Here is a 15,921-nt window from a genome sequence, read left to right as displayed (position 1 = left end):
CCAGCAGGTCAGGGGCCACGACCTCCTCCAGGGCCGCTTCTGTCACTGACACAATAAGGGGCATCGTGAGGGGCCAATGTGCGGCAGAGGGCCCATGGGGCCCCTTCTGTGTATGTCGCCCCCATAATCCCCAGCTAGTGGCTTTCCGCCTTCTCTCCCACCATACATGCCATGATCGCCACCTCTGCCCTCATCAGGGGGCCTCATCTTCTGCTGGGGGCCATGGATTCCAGATTGGCCCCTGTTCACACGGACTCGTTATACTCACATTTCCTCCATCACAGCAGTTATTCACAGGATTGTACGTTCTGCTTCTGGAAAAGCTGGATGACAACCAACGGGGCCACCGCCGCCGCCCCGTCCTCCAGGATGTCACCCATGGGGCAATCGGGGAGCAGAGAACCGGGGGGCAATTTAAAGGGGTTGTCCAGAATTAGAAAAACATGGCAGCTTTCTTTCAGAAGGAGCGCCACACCTTGACCACTTGTTGTGCCTGGTACTGCAGCTCCGTTCAGTTAAATAGGGCTGAGCTGCAGTACCACACACCACCTATGGGTAAGGGTAGCGCTGTTTCTGGATCCAGACATGTTTTTCTAATCTGGAAAAAAAAAACCTTAACCCCTTCGTGACGGAGCCAAATTTTTGAAATCTGACCAGTGTCACTTTATGTGGCAATAACTCTGGAACGCTTCAACAAATCCCAGTGATTTTGAGATTGTTTTTTCGTGACACATTATACTTTATGATAATGGTAAATTTAGGTTGATATGCTTTATGTTTATTTATAAAAAATATCAGAAATTTGAAAAAAATGTTAAAAAATTTGCAATTTTCAAACTTTGAATGATTATCCCTTTAATCCAGATGGTCATACCACAGCAAAACATTAATAAACAACATTTCCCACATGTCTGGTTTACATCAGCACCATTTGCAAAATGTTATTTTAGTTTGTTAGCATTTTAGGAGGATTAAAAATGTAGCAAAAATTTAAATTTTTTTCAAGGAAATTTACAAAATGTATTTTTTAGGGACCTATCCATGTTTGAAGTGAATTTGGGGGTCCTATATATAGGGAAATCCCCACAAGTGATACCATTTTAAAAACAGCACCCCTAAACATATTGAAAACTGCTGTCAGGTCGTTTGTTAACCCTTCAGGTGATTTTCAGGAATTAATGCAAAGTGGCATGAGAAAAATGAAAATGTGTCTTTTTACCACCTAAATGTCTCTAACTTCTGAACAGATTACTACAGCCGTCAGACTCTAAGGCCGCTATTTGGTCATGAATTGCCATGGCAAATATCAGGACCACACAATCATGATCTGAGGGCACCAATTGGGATAAAGAGGAAGCCCCCACACTCTGTTAACCATTTATAATGATGTAGTCACTATTGACAGCAGCATCTAAGGGGTTAAATAGATTTGGACGGTGCAAACACTGATCGTGGCTGGTACAGCAAGTTGTCAGCTATAGTGGACAGCCGACAGCTGCTGGATTGTCATCTGTATGGGGAGGCTATTCTCTTATATCTCAGGTCAGTTAAAAGACGTATTGGCGGTCACTAAGGGGTTAAACCTCCTAGATCTCAGTGTAGAAGCTTTACCTGTGCGCCTTTATATTACCTGCACCGCGTGTAACTTCTACCCCTGACCCCCCATTACTGGTCATTCAGGAGACATCTAAACCCTCCGGGTCGTTCACATGATTTCCGTTCTCTATAATCAGTAATGTCTTTGTGATACAAGTGCAGGACTCGCTGATACACTGTAATGAACGGCGGGGCAGGACTAGGTCAGAACAGGATGAAAGCCTCAAGACAAGAAGCTTTCTGTTCTCTGACAGCAAGCAGAGATTTTGGCCATGATTGAAGTGTAACTGAACAATTATTATTTTCCAGGCATTGCGAAGTTTGTCCTTTCTGTACTATAGTTTATGTTACGTGACTTTATTCTCCCCCAAACACTAGGCTGCAGGGCTGTGTCGCTGTCCACGTCAAGCTCCATTAAAAACTGCTTTTAGCTGCTGCTCACTAACATCTGTACACTATATTCATACAATTAGAGTACAGGACTTCCCCACCTGAGTTCTGAGCCTCTCTGCTCCCACACAGAACAAAGGAAAGTGTCATACAGAATGTTTGCATGCAGTGAACAGATCGTGCTGAGCAGCAGCTGATAGCAGCTTCTAAAGGAACCTGTGGTGGGCATGGAGTCAGCCCCCAGAATGCCATTTGGGAGAGAAGGATCCATGTACTACATAGTAACATAGTAACATAGTTAGTAAGGCCGAAAAAAGACATTTGTCCATCCAGTTCAGCCTATATTCCATCATAATAAATCCCCAGATCTACGTCCTTCTACAGAACCTAATAATTGTATGATACAATATTGTTCTGCTCCAGGAAGACATCCAGGCCTCTCTTGAACCCCTCGACTGAGTTCGCCATCACCACCTCCTCAGGCAAGCAATTCCAGATTCTCACTGCCCTAACAGTAAAGAATCCTCTTCTATGTTGGTGGAAAAACCTTCTCTCCTCCAGACGCAAAGAATGCCCCCTTGTGCCTGTCACCTTCCTTGGTATAAACAGATCCTCAGCGAGATATTTGTATTGTCCCCTTATATACTTATACATGGTTATTAGATCGCCCCTCAGTCGTCTTTTTTCTAGACTAAATAATCCTAATTTCGCTAATCTATCTGGGTATTGTAGTTCTCCCATCCCCTTTATTAATTTTGTTGCCCTCCTTTGTACTCTCTCTAGTTCCATTATATCCTTCCTGAGCACCGGTGCCCAAAACTGGACACAGTACTCCATGTGCGGTCTAACTAGGGATTTGTACAGAGGCAGTATAATGCTCTCATCATGTGTATCCAGACCTCTTTTAATGCACCCCATGATCCTGTTTGCCTTGGCAGCTGCTGCCTGGCACTGGCTGCTCCAGGTAAGTTTATCATTAACTAGGATCCCCAAGTCCTTCTCCCTGTCAGATTTACCCAGTGGTTTCCCGTTCAGTGTGTAATGGTGATATTGATTCCCTCTTCCCATGTGTATAACCTTACATTTATCATTGTTAAACCTCATCTGCCACCTTTCAGCCCAAGTTTCCAACTTATCCAGATCCATCTGTAGCAGAATACTATCTTCTCTTGTATTAACTGCTTTACATAGTTTTGTATCATCTGCAAATATCGATATTTTACTGTGTAAACCTTCTACCAGATCATTAATGAATATGTTGAAGAGAACAGGTCCCAATACTGACCCCTGCGGTACCCCACTGGTCACAGCGACCCAGTTAGAGACTATACCATTTATAACCACCCTCTGCTTTCTATCACTAAGCCAGTTACTAACCCATTTACACACATTTTCCCCCAGACCAAGCATTCTCATTTTGTGTACCAACCTCTTGTGCGGCACGGTATCAAACGCTTTGGAAAAATCGAGATATACCACGTCCAATGACTCACCGTGGTCCAGTCTATAGCTTACCTCTTCATAAAAACTGATTAGATTGGTTTGACAGGAGCGATTTCTCATAAACCCATGCTGATATGGAGTTAAACAGTTATTCTCATTGAGATAATCCAGAATAACATCCCTCAGAAACCCTTCAAATATTTTACCAACAATAGAGGTTAGACTTACTGGCCTATAATTTCCAGGTTCACTTTTAGAGCCCTTTTTGAATATTGGCACCACATTTGCTATGCGCCAATCCTGCGGAACAGACCCTGTCGCTATAGAGTCCCTAAAAATAAGAAATAATGGTTTATCTATTACATTACTTAGTTCTCTTAGTACTCGTGGGTGTATGCCATCCGGACCCGGAGATTTATCTATTTTAATCTTATTTAGCCGGTTTCGCACCTCTTCTTGGGTTAGATTGGTGACCCTTAATATAGGGTTTTCATTGTTTCTTGGGATTTCACCTAGCATTTCATTTTCCACCGTGAATACCGTGGAGAAGAAGGTGTTTAATATGTTAGCTTTTTCCTCGTCACTGTATTATACTATTTATATGAATATACTATATTCATACAATTAGAGTACAGGACTTCCCCTGTCTGAGCCTCTCTGCTCAGTGAACAGATTGTGCTGAGCAGCAGATGAAAGCAGCTTCTAAAGAAACTTTTGGTCGACATTGAATCAGCACCATTGTTTTACGTTTGGAAGAGAAGGGAGCAAAATATAGCAGGCAATGAAATGAAAAATGTATAACTTTCCAATACTTGAAGGATAAGGAAAGACGAATAAAACATGTACCTTCTCTTTAAGAAGAGTTTAACAAAGTGTATAAGAAAGTTACAGAACTTCTCATTCTGCAGTTGTCGGGCTGTATTTCCTCACAGTCCGGCCATGTGGTAGTTTTAATTGATCTGGGCTGACAGACATTAATAAGGGTCCAGGCGCCGCTGATTTTTATTATTTTTTTATTAACAAAGCAAAATACATCTTATGCTCTCAGCCCGTATACAGAGTCGCCTTCATAGTATATATTATGTCACCACGGAAACCGCCATATACTCCAGCCCTGCATGTCGTACTACAGCAGAAGGCGAATATATCATGTTTATAGTGAGGGATTTATCAGGAGATACAATGTAACTTCTCTCATCTGCCACTAGGGGGCGATCTGGGTACAGTTTTCTATCTCCTGATATGAGCTGCACACAGGTCTCCCCCTAGTGGTGGATGCAGGCAATGGCTACCCTGTGTGATGGGGCATTAGTAGCATTCATGCTGATGGTTTCCATGGAGAAACATTGTAGCATTCCATTCCGTCCTGGCTCCATTATTCGGTCCACTCCTTGCGGATGGACAGGTTCCACTCCCAGGTTAGATGATTGTGATTGTCGTCGTCGGTGAAGAACGACTTGTTGTGATAGTTTCCTCGAGCCAATATTCCTTTCGGAGCTTCTTCCACAGGAGTCAGGAACTCGTATTCCTCGGGTCGAGGGCCGTAACTTCCCACCATAAACGTGGCTTTAGCGACTGGACGGAAGAAATGAGAGACACATTGTAACAAATCCGCAGCAACGACACAGCAGGTGTGGGGGAGAAGACTGAGACCCTGGTGTTCCCCATCCAGAGGTGCGAGAGGGTCAGCGGTGAAGGGAGCGCTGCTCTGTGTGCACAGTGTGACCCTGCGTTCTGCCATTTACCTTTCACGCCCGCGCGGTATGTGTGCTGCACGTACTTCAGCCCGGACACAATGTCCTTATTCACCTGCAACACAAAGGAAAAATCCGCAAATGGAACGTTCACTGCCAATTCTGCAGCTTCAGAGCTGAACTCTCCCATTTCATTTTAACAAGAGAAGACTTTGCACCTACAAAAGCCGCACTCCTGAAACAGGAGCAGAGCTGCTCGGAGGATGCGCAGAATAGTGAATGCAGCTCTGGAGTATAATCAGTAATATAAAGTATGTATACAGTGACTGCGCCAGCAGAATAGTGAGTGCAGCTCTGGAGTATAATCAGTAATATAAAGTATGTATACAGTGACTGCGCCAGCAGAATAGTGAGTGCAGCTCTGGAGTATAATCAGTAATATAAAGTATGTATACAGTGACTGCACCAGCAGAATAGTGAGTGCAGCTCTGGAGTATAATACAGGATGTAACTCAGGATCAGTAATGTAATGTATGTACACAGTGACTGCACCAGCAGAATAGTGAGTGCAGCTCTGGAGTATAATACAGGATGTAACTCAGGATCAGTAATGTAATGTATGTACACAGTGACTGCACCAGCAGAATAGTGAGTGCAGCTCTGGGGTATAAGACAGGAGGTAACTCAGGATCAGTAATGTAATGTATGTACACAGTGACTGCACCAGCAGAATAGTGAGTGCAGCTCTGGAGTATAATACAGGATGTAACTCAGGATCAGTAATGTAATGTATGTACACAGTGACTGCACCAGCAGAATAGTCAGTGCAGCTCTGGGGTATAATACAGGATGTAACTCAGGATCAGTAATGTAATGTATGTACACAGTGACTGCACCAGCAGAATAGTGAGTGCAGCTCTGGAGTATAATACAGGATGTAACTCAGGATCAGTAATGTAATGTATGTACACAGTGACTGCACCAGCAGAATAGTGAGTGCAGCTCTGGAGTATAATACAGGATGTAACTCAGGATCAGTAATGTAATGTATGTACACAGTGACTGCACCAGCAGAATAGTGAGTGCAGCTCTGGAGTATAATACAGGATGTAACTCAGGATCAGTAATGTAATGTATGTACACAGTGACTGCACCAGCAGAATAGTGAGTACAGCTCTGGGGTATAATACAGGATGTAACTCAGGATCAGTAATGTAATGTATGTACACAGTGACTGCACCAGCAGAATAGTGAGTGCAGCTCTGGAGTATAATACAGGATGTAACTCAGGATCAGTAATGTAATGTATGTACACAGTGACTGCACCAGCAGAATAGTGAGTACAGCTCTGGGGTATAATACAGGATGTAACTCAGGATCAGTAATGTAATGTATGTACACAGTGACTGCACCAGCAGAATAGTGAGTGCAGCTCTGGAGTATAATACAGGATGTAACTCAGGATCAGTAATGTAATGTATGTACACAGTGACTGCACCAGCAGAATAGTGAGTACAGCTCTGGGGTATAATACAGGATGTAACTCAGGATCAGTAATGTAATGTATGTACACAGTGACTGCACCAGCAGAATAGTGAGTACAGCTCTGGGGTATAATACAGGATGTAACTCAGGATCAGTAATGTAATGTATGTACACAGTGACTGCACCAGCAGAATAGTGAGTGCAGCTCTGGGGTATAATACAGGATGTAACTCAGGATCAGTAATGTAATGTATGTACACAGTGACTGCACCAGCAGAATAGTGAGTACAGCTCTGGGGTATAATACAGGATGTAACTCAGGATCAGTAATGTAATGTATGTACACAGTGACTGCACCAGCAGAATAGTGAGTGCAGCTCTGGAGTATAATACAGGATGTAACTCAGGATCAGTAATGTAATGTATGTACACAGTGACTGCACCAGCAGAATAGTGAGTACATCTCTGGGGTATAATACAGGATGTAACTCAGGATCAGTAATGTAATGTATGTACACAGTGACTGCACCAGCAGAATAGTGAGTGCAGCTCTGGAGTATAATACAGGATGTAACTCAGGATCAGTAATGTAATGTATGTACACAATGACTGCACCAGCAGAATAGTGAGTGCAGCTCTGGAGTATAATACAGGATGTAACTCAGGATCAGTAATGTAATGTATGTACACAATGAATGCACCAGCAGAATAGTGAGTGCAGCTCTGGAGTATAATACAGGATGTAACTCAGGATCAGTAATGTAATGTATGTACACAGTGACTGCACCAGCAGAATAGTGAGTACAGCTCTGGGGTATAATACAGGATGTAACTCAGGATCAGTAATGTAATGTATGTACACAGTGACTGCACCAGCAGAATAGTGAGTGCAGCTCTGGAGTATAATACAGGATGTAACTCAGGATCAGTAATGTAATGTATGTACACAGTGACTGCACCAGCAGAATAGTGAGTGCAGCTCTGGAGTATAATACAGGATGTAACTCAGGATCAGTAATGTAATGTATGTACACAATGACTGCACCAGCAGAATAGTGAATGCAGCTCTGGAGTATAATACAGGATGTAACTCAGGATCAGTAATGTAATGTATGTACACAGTGACTGCACCAGCAGAATAGTGAGTGCAGCTCTGGGGTATAATACAGGATATATAATGGAATAACTGGTATAATTGTGTATAATCAAAGACATACAGATAGGGAATTTAGCCCCATCGGGGACAGAGATGATAATGTGTGCAAACTGTAAAGCGCTGTGGAATATGTTGGCGCTATATAAATAAAGGATTGTCATTATTATTATTAGAATTTCTCACTTTGAAGCAGATTTTCACTTTGTACTCCACTCCTTCTTTCAGAACGAACGCTTCTTTTTTCAGGGTTGTTATGTCTCCTGTGACATCAGAAAAGCAGTGATACGTTCGTGAAAAGCTGTAGTAAATACAATGTCACTTTTATTGAATAATTGATATAAAACCATAATAATCGTCGTCATTAGTTACCAGTGAGGTCCATGGTGATGGGTCCGGGCGCTGCGTCGCAGACTAATGTGAGGCGAGTTACTGTCACATTTGGAGCATTTGGGTCTGAAAAATAGTAAATTACAGGACACAAGAATGAGTGGGGGAAGGGCGTTATCTCCAGCGATGCCAGTGACCCGGGGCGCAGCTGACAACCTCTGACACATGATGGACAGGCAGGTTGTCAGCAGCCATAGGTGGGATGGTATAGATGACTGGTGGGGTCAGAGTCTCATGTAATTGGGGGCTTCGGGGGGTATTACTATCAGGGCCTTCTGCTCCCTCCAGTCTGCAGACAGTGAACTGTGCAGTGAGGAGTTTAGCTCTGCAGCACCTCTTGATTACAGAAACTCTTGTGAAACTTTCCATCTGCTTTTTTTTTGTTGTAAGACATTTCCTGATTGTTGCCGCAGCTCATTACATTCTGGTCTCTATAAAACCACTTCCTCTTGAGCTGCAGAACATCGCGCCCTCGCTGCCTGTATGATGTGAGGCCTAAATACAGAGTGTGACAAACTGGTGGAATCTAGGACTATGGCTCTGCTCATACTGAGCTCCCTGGTTCATGATTACAATGCCAGAACTACAGTGAAGACTGACACACAGGTTGACTCTCCATTAAAGGATAGATGCATGTGCCGGTCAGGGTGTCCGGAGAGCTGGGTGACGACCACTGCGGACACTGAAGGCGAACATGAGTGGTTCAGCCACTGGTGTAGCCGCCATACCTGTGACGACCGGCCCGGCTCCCAGTAGTGACTTCTTGTACTTTTCTAAGCTTTCATCGTCCTTATCCAGCTCCTGGATTTCTTGAAGAGACTTTTGGGGAGGAGGTTTGTAATTTAGTTTCCCGTCCAACTCATCATCATCCTCCAGGTCATGAACGACTGCGGCCTGCTCCGACATCGTGATCTGGGGGGTGAGAAATGAAATGCATCAATGGTGGATAATTATAGAAATGTATCAAACAATCAGATAAATACAATAAGTGACTGAAAGGTGCAATAAATGAGCAAAGGATGAAACATAAGAACAATAGAAATGTCAGTAACATCAGTAACATTTGTGTCATTTGTAACAGTTTATTACCTGACATTTGTATCACAAGAAGAATAAATAAATAAATATGAAAACAAGAAATGATCCCAGCAGGAGGCGGCAGGTTCTGGATTTCCTTCGGGTTAGCACAACCAGAACGTGGTTTGGTCTTTATAATAATAATAATAATAATTTGATATAGCGCCAACATATTTCGCAGCGCTTTACATTATAGAGGGGACGGTGAGCAGAGGAGAATGATGAGCGTTATAGTCCAAACGACAGCCGGTGGGGGCTGTGGAATACCCTGATCATCCGCACCTACTGTCACTGTTCTTAGGGACAGCAGGTGTCGGATGATGGGGGTAACAGTCCCAATAGCCCCCGCCTGCTGTCGTTCGGAATTTAATATAACACTCATCATTCTCCTCTGCTCACCGGCAGAGCAGCACCAGCCCCCGGGGAACAGCGCTTACAGTAGAGCTTCTTCCCCGGCGGCTGTCCATGTCACACGGAGGACATCAATGTGTGTTCTCCGTGTGCACATGTGCGGGTCGTTTTGCCGTCCGTGATGATGGCAAAAAACAGACATGTCAGCGGGTTTTGCCCATGGACACACGGTCTGTGGAAATACTACACTGACATGTGCACAGACCCATTCATCTGAATATGTCTATGTGGGTCTGTGTCTCCGATACGTGTGAAAGGGGCCTAAGGCACAGGATCACCATGGATTCCCTTACACTGAGGCACAGGATCACCATGGATTCCCTTACACTGAGGCACAGGATCACCATGGATTCCCTTACACTGAGGCACAGGATCACCATGGATTCCCTTACACTGAGGCACATGATCACTATGGATTCCCTTACACTGAGGCACAGGATTATCATGGATTCCCTTACACTGAGGCACAGGATCACTATGGATTCCCTTACACTGAGGCACAGGATCCCCATGGATTCCCTTACACTGAGGCACAGGATCCCCATGGATTCCCTTACACTGAGGCACAGGATCACCATGGATTCCCTTACACTGAGGCACAGGATCACCATGGATTCCCTTACACTGAGGCACAGGATCACCATGGATTCCCTTACACTGAGGCACAGGATCACCATGGATTCCCTTACACTGAGGCACAGGATCACCATGGATTCCCTTACACTGAGGCACAGGATCATCATGGATTCCCTTACACTGAGGCACATGATCACTATGGATTCCCTTACACTGAGGCACAGGATTATCATGGATTCCCTTACACTGAGGCACAGGATCACTATGGATTCCCTTACACTGAGGCACAGGATCACCATGGATTCCCTTACACTGAGGCACAGGATCACCATGGATTCCCTTACACTGATGCACAGGATCACCATGGATTCCCTTACACTGATGCACAGGATCACCATGGATTCCCTTACACTGAGGCACAGGAGTATAATAATAATAATAATTTTATTTATATAGCGCCAACATATTCCGCAGCGCTTTACAAATTATAGAGGGGACTTGTACAGACAATAGACATTACAGCATAACAGAAATACAGTTCAAAACAGATACCAGGAGGAGTGAGGGCCCTGCTGCTCGCAAGCTACAAACTATGGGGAAAAGGGGAGACACGAGAGGTGGATGGTAACAATTGCTTTAGTTTTTCGGACCGGCCATAGTGTAAGGCTCGGGTGTTCATGAACCAGTTATCTGCCTAAGTATGTAGCAGTACAGACACAGAGGGCTATTAACTGCATAAAGTGTATGAGAACATGATGCGAGGAACCTTTTTTTTTTTTTTGTTTTTATTATAAATAGGCCACACAGGGATCGTTAGGTTAATGCATTGAGGCGGTAGGCCAGTCTGAACAAATGAGTTTTTAGGGTACGCTTAAAACTGTGGGGATTAATCGTAATCATGTATCATGGAGTATCATGGATTCCCTTACATTGGGGCACAGGATCACCATGGTTTCCCTTACATTGGGGCACAGGATCACTATGGATTCTCTTACATTGGGGCACAGGATCACCATGGTTTCCATTACATTGGGGCACAGGATCACCATGGATTCCCTTACATTGGGGCACAGGATCACCATGGTTTCCCTTACATTGGGGCACATGATCACCATGGATACCCTTACATTGGGGCACAGGATCACCATGGTTTCCCTTACATTGGGGCACAGGATCACCATGGATTCCCTTACATTGGGGCACAGGATCACCATGGTTTCCCTTACATTGGGGCACAGGATCACCATGGATTCCCTTACATTGGGGCACAGGATCACCATGGATTCCCTTACATTGGGGCACAGGATCACCATGGATTCCCTTACATTGGGGCACAGGATCACTATGGATTCCCTTACATTGGGGCACAAGATCACCATGGATTCCCTTACATTGAGGCATAGGATCACCATGGATTCCCTTACATTGGGGCACAGGATCACCATGGATTCCCTTACATTGGGGCACAGGATCACCATGGATTCCCTCACACTGAGGCACAAGATCACTATGGATTCCCTTACATTGGTGCACAGGATCACCATGGATTCCCCAGTTTGATATTTCATGACTCGAAGCCTTAAAAGGAAACTGTATTGAGACGTTAGCCGGAGACTGTAGAGACCACAAATGTGCGGCTGCGCGAGGAAGTCGCCACCAGCCGCCACAAGACGCCACGTGTCACCGCTGACTCTATATGAGGGGCCGCTCCTGACAATGGCGGCCAGGCTCGGACTGGCCCACAGGGTAACAGGGGAATCCCCCGACGGACCCCTGTGGAGACCTGGGCCCCCAACCTCACTGTATGGGCAGCACTTGGCATCATTCACTGGATTCACTCTGTACAGAAAAAAGCAGAATCTCATCATTCATTATCCAAACTGCCCAGTTATTATTATATAGAGAAAGAGGAGAATTAGTGACCGCGGGTCGTGTAATATCTGTATGTAGGTGAAAAGTGGCCCCCAAAGTCACTGTTACTGGTGGGCCCCTGGCGCCCCAGTCCGACACTGATGGCGGCTCAGACACCGCCCGGCCCCCACTTGCTGGAATCAGAATCACACGTGATATCATCACACGGCCGCGGTCCACGGGATGGGAACACTCTGTGGCTCCGCTCTGATTCCCCCATTTTCCTGTCCCACAGTTGTTGCTTCCACCGCTGGTCCCGTAGGCAGGGGGGGGGGGGGCGCTGGGCATGGGGAGGGGGGCGCTGGGCACGGGGGGGTGCTGGGCACAGGGGGGCGCTGGGCACCGGGGAAAGCGCTGGGCACGGGGGGGCGCTGGGCACGGGGGGCTGGGCACGGGGGGTGCTGGGCACGGGGGGCGCTGGGCAAGGGGGGCGCTGGGCACGGGGGGCGCTGAACACCGGGGGGGGGGGCGCTGGGCATGGGGGGCGCTGGGCACGGGGGGGCGCTGGGCATGGGGGGTGCTGGGCACGGGGGGGCGCTGGGCACGGGGGGGCGCTGGGCACGGGGGGCTGGGCACGGGGGGTGCTGGGCACGGGGGGCGCTGGGCAAGGGGGGCGCTGGGCACGGGGGGCGCTGGGCACCGAGGAGGGGGGCGCTGGGCATGGGGGGCGCTGGGCACGGGGGGCGCTGGGCACGGGGGGGCGCTGGGCATGGGGGGTGCTGGGCACGGGGGGGCGCTGGGCACGGGGGGCTGGGCACGGGGGGTGCTGGGCACGGGGGGCGCTGGGCAAGGGGGCGCTGAGCACGGGGAGCGCTGAGCACGGGGGGCGCTGGGCACCGGGGGGGGGGGCGCTGGGCATGGGGGGCGCTGGGCACGGGGGGCGCTGGGCACGGGGGGGCGCTGGGCACGGGGGGTGCTGGGCACGGGGGGTGCTGGGCACGGGGGGCTGGGCATGGGGGGTGCTGGGCACGGGGGGGCGCCGGGCACGGGGGGCTGGGCACGGGGGGTGCTGGGCACGGGGGGCGCTGGGCAAGGGGGGCGCTGGGCACGGGGGGTGCTGGGCACCGGGGGGGGGGGGCGCTGGGCATGGGGGGCGCTGGGCACGGGGGGCGCTGGGCACGGGGGGGGCGCTGGGCATGGGGGGCGAGGTGGCACCAGTGTCTCCGGCCTCGTGAGCTGTGACTTTACCCTGCTCTTTTCTTAGCTCTGGTTGATCCTTTAAGTGGATCATGGACATATGTGAGAATTACCCGGCGCGGCCAGAACATCCCGCAGAGCACAACAACAACAACAACAAGTCCATGGTGATCTGCAGCTCTAATCCCCCAGGATACAACTGAGATACATTGTACCCAGCATCGCCTCCTCACTGCGGGGTCACTGGCCCTTTAAGGGGCCACACTGCCTGAGACTGATGGGCCCTTACTCCACACCGGGCCACAGCTCTGTACAAGAACCTAGAGGTTTAGGTCCAGGAAGACTCAGGCTTTGTTCTCACGTTGCATTTTTGCTGCGTTGTTTTTGTTGCATTTTCCAGAACCAAGAAACGTTCTGATCTGTCAGAAATCTGCTCCGGTGATTTTTTTTCCTGTGTTTCTGATATCTGTGTTGTGTTAATTCTTTCAGCGTTTTGGCTGCAGATTTCCCCCATATTAGTGAGTGGGAAAAACGCAGCAAAAATTGACCTATTTTACGCATCAATTTTCCTGCCAAGAGAAGCAGAAATTTCTGCAGCAAATCCTTCACGTGTGCAGAGACCCCTGCAGAGACATAAACAGAAAGGGAAGGGGTGCAGAATGTGACCCCCAGAGCCAGAGGACCCCCGCAGTCCTCACCGTGACCCCCAGCATCCCGCCCTCTGCGTCTATACATTACTCCATCTATAGACAGAGCGCAGACGCCCGCAGTGTAAAGTATGGCGGGTCACAGAGCCGGACGATGCAGAGACTGCGCCAAACTCATCCCAGCGCCGCACGTGGGGAAACATTTCCTCCGGCTTTTTGCTAGAAACATTGGAATTTTGTTTTCACCTGCCAAATTTTACAGATCTGCGGATTATGACTCCCATCAGCTTCGCCTTCTTTTCTGGACAATTTTCAGGAGCACAAAGTTGGGCCTCAAATATATTTAAAAAAATGTGAGTGCAGCTCTGGTAGTGACTGGAGTATAAGGCTATGTGCACACCTTGCGGATTTGACTGTGGATTTTCTGTGCAGATTCTGCATCTCTTGGCAGGAAACGCCGGTCAGAATCTGCGCCTTTTTTTGGTCTGTGCACACGGTGCAGATTTTTGTGCAGATTTCTTCCTTTTTTCCCCCTGCAGATTTCTATTATGGAATCAGTGCAGAAACGCAGCAGATCCGCACAGAGAAGTCACCGGCTCCTTTTTTCAGCGCAGCATTTTTATTTTGCCATTGATTTACATTGTACTGTAATCACTTGCGGTTCTGCAGCGTTTCTGCGCGGGGAAAAAACGCTGCAGATCTGCAGGAAATCCGCAACGTGTGCACAAAGCCTAAAGCTTGGGGACGACTATAGCGCAGTATATTCATGCACTGTGGGATGATGGGAGTGATTGTCCAGGTCTCTAGCTGAACCAGTAACATTTTCTGGTAAGAAGGAGATGACGGCAGGGGCTTTGACTGCAGGTATTGCTGAGACCTGTAGTTCCCACCACCTGACAGTGAGCAGCCTGTGTCCCCCTCCCCCGTCAGAAGCCGCTTACCAGCCGCGTCCTCCGCTCCGGACACAAAGCGCCGTAATGCTGACTGCGCCGACAGTTAAGAAAAAGGAAGGAAAACGAAGGCGACAAGTGCGAGAGCAACGCACAGGAAGCGCTGACGCAACCCTCCATGGCGGAGAGCACCCTGGGGGGAGTAGTACTGGCACCATGGGGGGAGTAGTACCGGCACCATGAGGGGAGTAGTACCGGCACCATGGGGGGAGTAGTACCGGCACCCTGGGGGGAGTAGTACTGGCACCCTGGGGGGAGTAGTACCGGCACCATGAGGGGAGTAGTACCGGCACCATGGGGGGAGTAGTACCGGCACCATGGGGGGAGTAGTACCGGCACCATAGGGGGAGTAGTACCGGCACCATGGGGGGAGTAGTACCGGCACCATGGGGGGAGTAGTACCGGCACCCTGGGGGGAGTAGTACCTGCACCATGGGGGGAGTAGTACCGGCACCCTGGGGGGAGTAGTACCGGCACCATGGGGGGAGTAGTACCGGCACCATGGGGGGAGTAGTACCGGCACCCTGGGGGGAGTAGTACCGGCACCATGGGGGGAGTAGTACCGGCACCCTGGGGGGAGTAGTACCGGCACCATGGGGGGAGTAGTACCGGCACCATGGGGGGAGTAGTACCAGCACCCTGGGGGGAGTAGTACCGGCACCATGGGGGGAGTAGTACCAGCACCCTGGGGGGAGTAGTACCAGCACCCTGGGGGGAGTAGTACCGGCACCATGGGGGGAGTAGTACCGGCACCATGGGGGGAGTAGTACCAGCACCCTGGGGGGAGTAGTACCGGCACCATGGGGGGAGTAGTACCAGCACCCTGGGGGGAGTAGTACCGGCACCCTGGGGGGAGTAGTACCGGCACCATGGGGGGAGTAGTACCGGCACCCTGGGGGGAGTAGTACCGGCACCATGGGGGGAGTAGTACCGGCACCATGGCGGAGAGCACCCTGGGGGGAGTAGTACCGGCACCATGAGGGGAGTAGTACCAGCACCCTGGGGGGAGTAGTACCGGCACCATGGGGGGAGTAGTACCGGCACCCTGGGGGGAGTAGTAC

At 48.8% G+C, this 15,921-nt stretch overlaps 1 protein-coding gene across 1 annotated transcript; it reads right to left on the bottom strand.

Annotated features, from left to right (window-relative positions):
* Positions 1-4,425: 4,425 nt before the first annotated feature.
* ARHGDIB (Rho GDP dissociation inhibitor beta) lies at positions 4,426-14,892 on the bottom strand. The gene is made up of 6 exons (XM_069736129.1): positions 14,852-14,892; positions 8,880-9,063; positions 8,134-8,217; positions 7,948-8,024; positions 5,175-5,238; positions 4,426-5,004 (listed from the first exon to the last, which is right to left on the bottom strand). Exons 2-6 carry the CDS (start codon positions 9,055-9,057, stop codon positions 4,805-4,807), a joined length of 603 nt encoding a protein of 200 aa, XP_069592230.1. The 5' UTR covers positions 9,058-9,063; positions 14,852-14,892; the 3' UTR covers positions 4,426-4,804.
* Between the last annotated feature and the right edge of the window lie 1,029 nt (positions 14,893-15,921).

The sequence above is a fragment of the Ranitomeya imitator genome, chromosome 8 (genome assembly GCF_032444005.1).
Source record: "Ranitomeya imitator isolate aRanImi1 chromosome 8, aRanImi1.pri, whole genome shotgun sequence".
In the NCBI taxonomy this organism is placed as follows: domain Eukaryota; kingdom Metazoa; phylum Chordata; class Amphibia; order Anura; family Dendrobatidae; genus Ranitomeya; species Ranitomeya imitator.
Note: the sequence above shows the minus strand (reverse complement) of the source record. Positions and strands in the feature narration are given on the sequence as shown.